Source organism: Electrophorus electricus, chromosome 26 (genome assembly GCF_013358815.1).
Source record: "Electrophorus electricus isolate fEleEle1 chromosome 26, fEleEle1.pri, whole genome shotgun sequence".
Lineage (NCBI taxonomy): Eukaryota > Metazoa > Chordata > Actinopteri > Gymnotiformes > Gymnotidae > Electrophorus > Electrophorus electricus.
Window position 1 is genome coordinate 1,297,925 of NC_049560.1, and position 8,676 is coordinate 1,306,600.

At 38.1% G+C, this 8,676-nt stretch overlaps 2 protein-coding genes across 2 annotated transcripts; both read right to left on the bottom strand.

Annotated features, from left to right (window-relative positions):
- Window positions 1-529: 529 nt before the first annotated feature.
- Window positions 530-3,199, bottom strand: LOC113581908 (G-protein coupled receptor 54-like). The gene is made up of 5 exons (XM_035523261.1): window positions 2,688-3,199; window positions 2,380-2,504; window positions 2,028-2,163; window positions 1,576-1,805; window positions 530-1,271 (listed from the first exon to the last, which is right to left on the bottom strand). The coding sequence occupies exons 1-5, from the start codon at window positions 2,902-2,904 to the stop codon at window positions 924-926; spliced, it is 1,056 nt and encodes a 351-aa protein (XP_035379154.1). The 5' UTR covers window positions 2,905-3,199; the 3' UTR covers window positions 530-923.
- Window positions 3,200-3,288: 89 nt separating this feature from the next.
- Window positions 3,289-8,007, bottom strand: r3hdm4 (R3H domain containing 4). The gene is made up of 8 exons (XM_027017385.2): window positions 7,821-8,007; window positions 6,420-6,574; window positions 6,142-6,260; window positions 5,950-6,064; window positions 5,724-5,809; window positions 5,494-5,579; window positions 5,329-5,384; window positions 3,289-5,194 (listed from the first exon to the last, which is right to left on the bottom strand). The coding sequence occupies exons 1-8, from the start codon at window positions 7,856-7,858 to the stop codon at window positions 5,091-5,093; spliced, it is 759 nt and encodes a 252-aa protein (XP_026873186.2). The 5' UTR covers window positions 7,859-8,007; the 3' UTR covers window positions 3,289-5,090.
- Between the last annotated feature and the right edge of the window lie 669 nt (window positions 8,008-8,676).

The following is an 8,676-nucleotide window of genomic DNA, read 5'->3' on the forward strand; positions in this document are numbered from 1 at the left end:
AAATAAATAAAATCCCAGAAATGCTGTGCACTTCTGTGCATTTGACACAAGAAGACCAGGCATGGCCTATCATTTTTAAATTGTTACTTAACATTTTTGTTAATTTGATCAATTATCATTTTGTTTGACTTCTGTATTTATAGGTCAGTGGTTTATAGTTAGTAGTTCCTATTAGAAATGAACAGGGAAACGAATTGAAACAAAATGAATTGATTTCAAAGTGAAACAAACACCTCAACTAAATCTGTAGTGGAATTACTAAAGTTACACAGTCGAATGAAACATTTTATGATAAATTGTATTTGTCTGTAATAAAGTTAATATTCAGTAAAATAAATGTATGCTGACTTTCACTGACTACAAAACTGTCACTGTAAACAGTTGTTCAGTTGTTAAAAACACCATCAAATTAGACATATTTTTGCAGTAAAGGTGTTCAGTTTTTGATTTTGTTCTATATAAAAAAAAACAAAAAACAAACCAAAACAAAATTGATTGAAATGTATTTATTTACATGTGGGTTTTTTTTTTCAATAATAAGTTCTTAATTGTTTTTGTTCACATTTAACCTCCATCCTCAATCAAATAATTTAATTTTGATGGATTTTATGCAAATACCTCTACCTCGCGCAGAAGCTACTTACATTTATGGCACAATTTCTCCACCTAGTGGACAGATATTTCATATACATTCAGTGGCAGAGATATGATTTACGCAAGATTCAGGCTGCAAATCGTTAATTTGCCAATCGAATTTAGATTATAAACAAACAAAAACATGCAAAGCATAACATCCATTACTAATGTTCCCTCAACATAGTTAAAGTATCAGGATTATGTTTTCACACCAAGAGAAAATGGAAAAGATAGAGTGACACAACTGTGGTTTACTTAAACAACACTAAAATACAGGAGAAAAGAACCTATGACACATAGTGCATCTCAGTGTTGGCATTCCCATTCGGCTGCTGGGCAACAGTTACCCTTTGCTTGAAAAGGCAATGGAAAGTTCTCTTAAAGGCCTTGCGAAAGTTGGCACCCATGAAGGCATAGACTATAGGATTAATGCAAGAGTTGCTGTAAGACATGCAGTGTGCCCATATCTTCACTTTATAAGTGTAGTAGTCCTGGCGGAAGTGCACACTGAAGGCCTGCACCAGGATGAAGAGCTGGATGGGGCCCCAGCACAGGACAAACAGCTGCACAATCACCAGCACCATACGAGACACTCTGGCCCTCACAGCAACACTGTGCTCAGTCTGAAGCTGCAGCTGATATGTCACAGGGTTTCAGGAAAAAAGGAAAGGATTTTATTATTATTACCTTAGCAATATATGATACAAGCCATTATGTTGCTTCGTTACATAATACTTGATTCACAATGCATAAAAACGTACAGAAATGCTATGCAAATTTAGTGGAAATGAAACGGATCTAAAAACAAGAAGTCAAATATATAGTAATGTAAATGAACTTGTTTTATTCACATTCCATGTCTCAACATTTGTTTATAAAATAAGCAACTATTTGGTAAAAAAAATGAACTGTATTTTTTTGATTAATTGTACTGATTACCTGATCAACAGGTTCCACAACCGGTCGGCCCATCTGGTACAGCATGACCAGGTAACAGACACAGATCATCAGCAGGGGGAGCATGTATACAGCCAAAAAATTGTAGATGATGAAGACCTTCTTGTGGGCCGCTGTGGGAAAGCTCTCAGTGCAGAAAACCTGAGGGCCGTGCCATTCTCCAACTGAAGTCTGTGTATGCAGTGGCACTGGCAGAGACACCAAGAAAGATCCTGGGCAAAGAAATCAGGAAAATGTAAAAAGTGTACAGATGTTGAGCCTAAGTGTCCTGGCCAAATTGGCCGAAAAGTGCATCCTGTTTATAAATATTGCGGTTGGTCAATAAATTAAATTCAACACTATACTCTATCATTTATGAAGTATTGCGTTACTTGGCGTCAGCTTTATGGCCAGTATATATGAATAATCCATAAAGTCACAAAGAAGCTGCGCACCTATCCAGATTCCAAGGCTGACCATGGTGGCAACTCTTGGGGTGCGATATTGGAGAGAACGTAGTGGGTAAGCAGTGACATACCAGCGGTCCACACTCATTACCGTCAAGGTCACACAGGTAGCCTGTGCAGACACCTATTGTGTATGTGAATAAAGTTAGTGGATAGGCTGCCGAAGAAGCTAACCTTTTACACGTTTAGTCAGTACAAGCAATTCTTTTCACAAATTATTCATCAAAAAGTCTTTTCTAGAGTAGTCACGTTTCTCCAGAGTTACCCTTTTGGAACTCGAAGCGTTTCTGAGACAACTGGAAAGAAAGCAAACTATTCATTCATTAAAGCAGAAACCCACCTGTTGGATATAGCTTACAAATTTGCACATGAAATTTCCAAAGACCCAGCTGGGTAAAGGGTATAATACGGCAGTGAAAGGGACACAGCAGACCAGGAATGTAATATCCGTCATCGCCAGATTAGCTGGGGAGAAAGATGTTTATAACTTCATTCCGTAATACGGTTGCATTAAGTTTAACTCTTTTCGAAAATGAATCGAGCAGGAATCAGCAATTACCAAATAATAAATACATTTACACAAATGACACGAAACAGTCTAATAAGAATAATGACCTAGAGGGAAAACTCACATATATAAAAACTCACCTATATAAAGGTTTGTTGCAGTCCACATTTTCTTATGCTTTGAAATTACATACAGAACAAGAGAGTTCCCAACAAGTCCAATGACCATAATCAGCGCAAAGACCAGTGGCACCAGCCAAGCATCCACTAGGTATGGTATATCGTGCGTTATCGCATTCTCTTCGCAAAAATAAGTAGGTTGACAAGAGTCATTGCTAGAATTACCCGAGCTATCCATCCTATGATAGATTTTCTCTTAAACCAGAAGGCTAAAAATCCTGGACAAATATTACTGTTAAGAAAGTGGAGCAGGTTTTATTTTGTGGAGCGATATCGCCATCTCTCATTGTCGTGCTATAAAAGAGGAGAGTTTAGCATCGATATTTCCTTTCCTCCGTAGGGCTTTTAAATGAAAAACCGGCGCCTTTACTTTACCTTGGAGTATGCGCACACGAAGCGTAAAGCGCAGATTAGTGGTGCCCAACCCATCAGACATCTGATCGCTCAAAAACTGAATTTAATTGTTCGTTCACTTATTGTCAAAACGTTTAGTTTCTACCGTTCAAATGACAATTTTATTAAGCGTAAATGCGACTGCAATGACTTCAGTCAGAATCAAACATTCAAGTCAACTTATTTGACTATTTATTCATATCCTACATACATAGCTCACTCATGGCTTGCATCCATATTATACAACGTTCATTCAAAATATTCTTTAACTTAAAACTTGATACCGAACAGAAACAGTTGTTGCACATACAACGTAACACATACTGAAGCATTCTAAACACAATGAAGCTAGCTATCCGTGTAGAGAATCACCAATATATTACAACAGCCATCTACAGGCACACCAGTCTAAATATTAAGTTATGCCCACAGAGCCCAGCAAAATGCATGACTCTTGGCTTTACATGAATGCAAATGTGCTGAATGCATGTAGAAATCCACATTCATAAAGGTTGATGCCTGAGAAAATGAGTGCCCCAACACAGACAAACTTGCACTTTGGTTTGCAACACCATTGGCTGGTCAAGTGTTCAGACACTTGACAATATAAAATGTCAAGATTTATTGAAGATGTAATCACAATAAGTCTTGATTTATAAATGTATTATACAAAAAGTACTGACACATTGGCATGCACCTGTAAGGCTTAGTTGTGAATCCAAGATGGTAAAATATATATTAGCGTCAAGACAGATTGCGGGGGGGTGGGGGGGGATTACAAGTCTTCTGACGTTATAGGCCTTGCCCAGAAGACTAGCATAACTAAGTATAACCTTGTAGGACATGCCTACTTTTCAAGCCACCTCAAAGTAGAATAACACTTCTTTCACATCTCCTATTATTAGTATGAAAATGAGCACATTTGAGCATCATGTGATCACAAAAACCATCATCATTATAAGATCACAAAAGATTTGGTAACAATTTTGCTAAAATGTATATGCCCTGTATCCAACACTACAATATGATGCTGTATGAGGCAATAGGATAAAACGGACTGCAGCTAAGACTGATATTATGATGTGATATGTAGTATTGTTATTTATTTTTTACTTCTAGTTTTAATTAACCATCAGGATCTCTGGTTTGTTTCTCTTCCACTTTGGGAACCCCAGACACCCTAAACTAGCACACTTTTCATGATTAAATAATCTTGTGCCGCATGATTAGACTGAGCATTATTGTGGTCTTGTGAAAACAGTAAACTTTGTGGTGGGGAAAGTTGTGTAACTGATTTGGAAAGAAGAACTTAAAGATGCTATCAGTATGATATTTGCAAACACTCCTTTGCATCAGCTCAACAGTTTTATTCATGCAACAATCATATAATATAGATGTAAAGGGTTGTACCCACTTCAGCCCATACCTATTCCAGGATTTTAAAACTGTAATGCAAAATGTACATGCTTCAACTTTGGGCCTGAACAACAGGGGAAAAAACTAACAAATAATGCTTAGTATCACTTTTAGCAGTACCATACACTTCAAATCAATGTCATGTCATTTTATTATGTTATTCATTTATTATGCATAATTTGATTTAGTAATAAGAACTGGCAATAGGCAAATTCACTGATAGCACCTATAAAAGCCCTCCATGACAAAACAGTATATCTGCCAAGGCAGTAATCTGAGTGTAGACTGCAGTTCATTATGTTTTATCAAAAACATAAATGACAATCTGAAACATAAAAAATAGTAAAAACACTATGTACACTGACATAAGAATTCCAGCAACCAACCATTTAGGTAGCTAGTGCATGATTCTATAAAAGAACATGGTGGCCCATTCCCTTAAACTAAGCCTTTCTAACAAGCAATCACCAGGCTTACAAGCCTGTTCATTTTTAAATTCCTTGTGAAATTCATACTGGCCAGTTTATGTGGCAGTGCTGGAAGGTTGCAGTCCTCTTAGCTCATCTGTTCCAAATAAGCTGAAAGCAATGGGCAAGGAGGGAGGAACTCGTCCTGTTTGTTCACAACTTTTGTCTGTCGAGCACCATTACAGTCAGAGCCTGCGATACAAGACATCCCAGGATGATGTTAGTATTCAAGCTATGAAACACCAAGAAGCAATAAAAAACAGAATCATGCAGTAAGGGACAAACATCGAAATACTGTTGCTATAATTGCTGCTTGATCTACTTACTGGCTGACACAAGGTCCATATACTGGCAGAGAGCATGAAGCAACAATCTCTCAAAACTGGGTGACAAACACAACCAAATAAATCCAACATGTTCACATAGAAATTGGGCACATACATTTTGGCTCACTTACAGCTGTCTGTGTTTTTGTACTGTGGAAAACATACCTGCTGCCAAGTTTGGTGATGTAGATTGAGTGTGGCTGAGCTTCAAAGAACGTCAGCAAGTCAGTCTCCAAAAGCTCTAGTGTCCCCTTCAAAGGGAGTTTATTAGCAATGTCGATATATTAATATAGACATGACACATATATGGAAGATATGTATGTATAGTATATACCTTTTTTGCATAACTATAATTTACACACACCATGTCTGTTACACAGAAAAACAGGGCTCACTATAGGAATGTGTCTGCGTTTCAATGTTGCACGCAACCTCCGATCAATTCTTTGGAAGCATTCCTGAGCACTGAAGGCAGGGTTCACTGATGGAGGAGAAACTATTACAGACCACCATCATATCTGCATCACATCAGCTTACAGAGCCGATGAATGGTGAACCAAACAAATAAATGAGAATTATTAGTGTAGGCACATTCATGTCAGTAAAGGAGTGGTTTCTCACACTCTCTTTGGTCTTTGGTGGCCTTGCTGGAGTTTCTCCTTTGTGCCTCCTCCTCTAGCAGGGCCAGAAGTTTCTCCTGCTCCTCTCCTGAGCGGTTCATGAAGTCACTCCAATACTAAGAGAAATGAGGAAAGTCTATTGTAGAAATTATTATTTTTTACTAACCTGAATCGCCTGAACAGGCTGTTGTACCTCCACATAGTTTCCATTGGTGCAAGCTTCAGTGAACACAGAGGGTGAGGCAGTCTCGCACACCTCAGCCTCATCTTTGGAGCACTCATCCCGCTCCAGAAGATTATCCAAATAGCGTGCTATTTTACAATTAGATTATTAGATGAGAGAGAAACCTTAAGACCGACAACGTTTCTAATATTTTACAATATGTTCCAAAGGTTAATAACACGACATAACATTTATGAACAAAACTTTTTAAGAGCTATGATTAATCAAGTAAGCATATATGCACTTACTATTCTCTTGTCTTCTCAGACTTTTTCTGCCCTTGGCTTTGGGCGTGAGGTCAGAATTACGTATGGCCTGGCTTATAAAGAACTGCTTCTTTTTGGCTGGAGAGACACGTTTGGCAGGAGAGCTGGGCAATGAATTGCAGTGCTGTTCTATCAAGCTAAAAAAACAGAAGCAGACATCCATCAATCAAAAGATAACCTGCTTGCATTAAGCATATTTATCGTCGTTTGTGGCACGTTTTACCTTCACTTCAGCACGTAGCGCTGAAGGTTGTACATAAAATGAGGGCAGTTGCATTTACCACACGTGAATTAGACAGGGTTGATAGTAAATCCAATAGCCTCAGAAATGCATCATGTGAAGACTTAAGCATATCAGTGCTGATCCTAACTAGTATTAATTTAACATTCATGCAAGTATGACTGTGTGCCTGTGTAACGGAGCAAATTCCGCAATTGGGGTAAAAACTGCTTTCTCTGTAGCTAGCATTAGATCACCAACCTCCTTTCCAGCTGTTCGGCAGAATCATTGACGGACATGGTATTAATTTGGCCTTTATCTCTTCTGTCTCTGATTTCTGGCTTTATAAATTGGGCAATAGATTTAGATGTGCGAAATACAGTTTAGGCGAAGCACTGCACAACAACGGTGTATTGAAGCGAGCTAATGTTACCCATGTCAACCTGCCAGCAACCTAGGTAGGTTAGTTAGCTGTTAGCTAACTAGCTAGCAAAGATAGCAAGGTTAGATAGCTGAGTTTATGAATATACGTTAGTTTTTCAGATCAGTAAGTTTTAAAAGGTCCCTGTTGATATCAACAGGAATTATGACCATCAACTAGCTAGCTAGCTAACGTTAGCGGCACTGCTAAAACAAAAATCCCATATGCTTTAGTTATCCCATCCGAATGTAAACCCGACCTGACTTCGCAAAGATATATTTATTCATCTAACTAGCTAACTTTAATGACTGTAGATTACACCGGGCATGACCAGCTAAGCATCTTCTCTAGCTAAAATGACACGTCTCCACAGCACTCGATCTTTGTTTGCTTGTTAGCTAGCTGTACTTCTTATATCTTACAGTGGTGAACCTGCCGCGGCGCGTCTCAATAACAATAGCAAGTAGGTTAAGGCTATCTATCCAGTTAGCTATTATCTAGTTTTCCTACGTGGAGTATTTCAACCTACAGAACAACAACAACAAAAAAGCTTAGCTACTTGTCTAGGGCTGTTTAAGATAGCTAGCCAAGTTACTATTAGACACTGATTTGAATCATTAATTTAAACGTCCCAGTGACCCAAAAGCACATAAAAGGTTATGACAGCTAACGTTAGTAACGTTAGTTAATCTAGCCAGCGAGCTAACTAATTTACCAGCGAACTGTCTAGCTAGCTACTTACATTGTGTCTTGTTCTTCATTGTTATTAAGAACAACCATTTCTCAATCTTCGAGCTAAGCACAGTTAGCACAGAAGTAAATAGCTGGATGACCTGTGGGGAAAAAGCTGTCTCAAAAGCTAATTTTAGCTCATGAAACCAGCCAGCTCCCTAGCTGGTTGAGACTATTCGTCGATAGGGAACTGGATACGAGGAACATATATAGTCCTTTCCTTGCCGTTAATCTAACCTGCTTGCAAACGGGGTGACAGAACTTCGGTTTAAATAAAAATATTTCCTTAAAGGTTTAAATGCCACATTTAAACGTTTCCTACTTTTAGTAACATTTTATCATTGTCTACCACGAAAGAAAAAACAGTGGTCCCCAAACAAGTTAGGAAAAAAATACCTTAAATGTGATTATGCCTCTTAGACAACAATGCTGAAAAAGCCAGTCATGGTAATAAAATTGTGATCAATACCTATAATTAAAAACATACTAAGTGTTGGTCCGACGGTACACTTTATTTATAAAGTACTTATGCAAAAAGATATACGAAATGCTTATTTTTTCGTAGACACAAAGACTGTTTCTCCAAAGTAAAAGAAAAATGACTAGACTACAAGCAATTAAACACAACGCAATGCAATGCACACCAGGCTGCAGACACTGTATGAGGAGCCATTAAATAGTCTTGCACTACCCCTTTGCAGTAAGAAAAGAAAAGTGTTTAGACAAGGTCAGAGTGACCACGATGACAGCAAAATTGCTAAGTAATTACACTTGTTCCGTGAGGGATGCACAAACCGATTAAAGCATAAATGCGGATTCATTCTGCTCATGCCCTGATATACAGAAAATCCTTTTTAGGACAGAAG

Bases quoted from the DNA above. Each gene is read 5' to 3' on its own strand.
- LOC113581908 (XM_035523261.1), bottom strand. From the start codon at position 2,904: ATGGATAGCTCGGGTAATTCTAGCAATGACTCTTGTCAACCTACTTAT. The intron at 2,505-2,687 runs GTGAGTTTTTAT...CTTTCTCCCCAG, and splicing joins TGCAACAAACCTTTATATAG to CTAATCTGGCGATGACGGAT. The intron at 1,806-2,027 runs GTGCGCAGCTTC...TTCTTTGCCCAG, and splicing joins CAGCCTTGGAATCTGGATAG to GATCTTTCTTGGTGTCTCTG.
- r3hdm4 (XM_027017385.2), bottom strand. From the start codon at position 7,858: ATGGTTGTTCTTAATAACAATGAAGAACAAGACACAAT. The intron at 6,065-6,141 runs GTACAACAGCCT...CATTTCTCTTAG, and splicing joins CCAATGGAAACTATGTGGAG to TATTGGAGTGACTTCATGAA. The intron at 5,580-5,723 runs GTGAGCCCTGTT...CTCCCTTTGAAG, and splicing joins AACGCAGACACATTCCTATA to GGGACACTAGAGCTTTTGGA.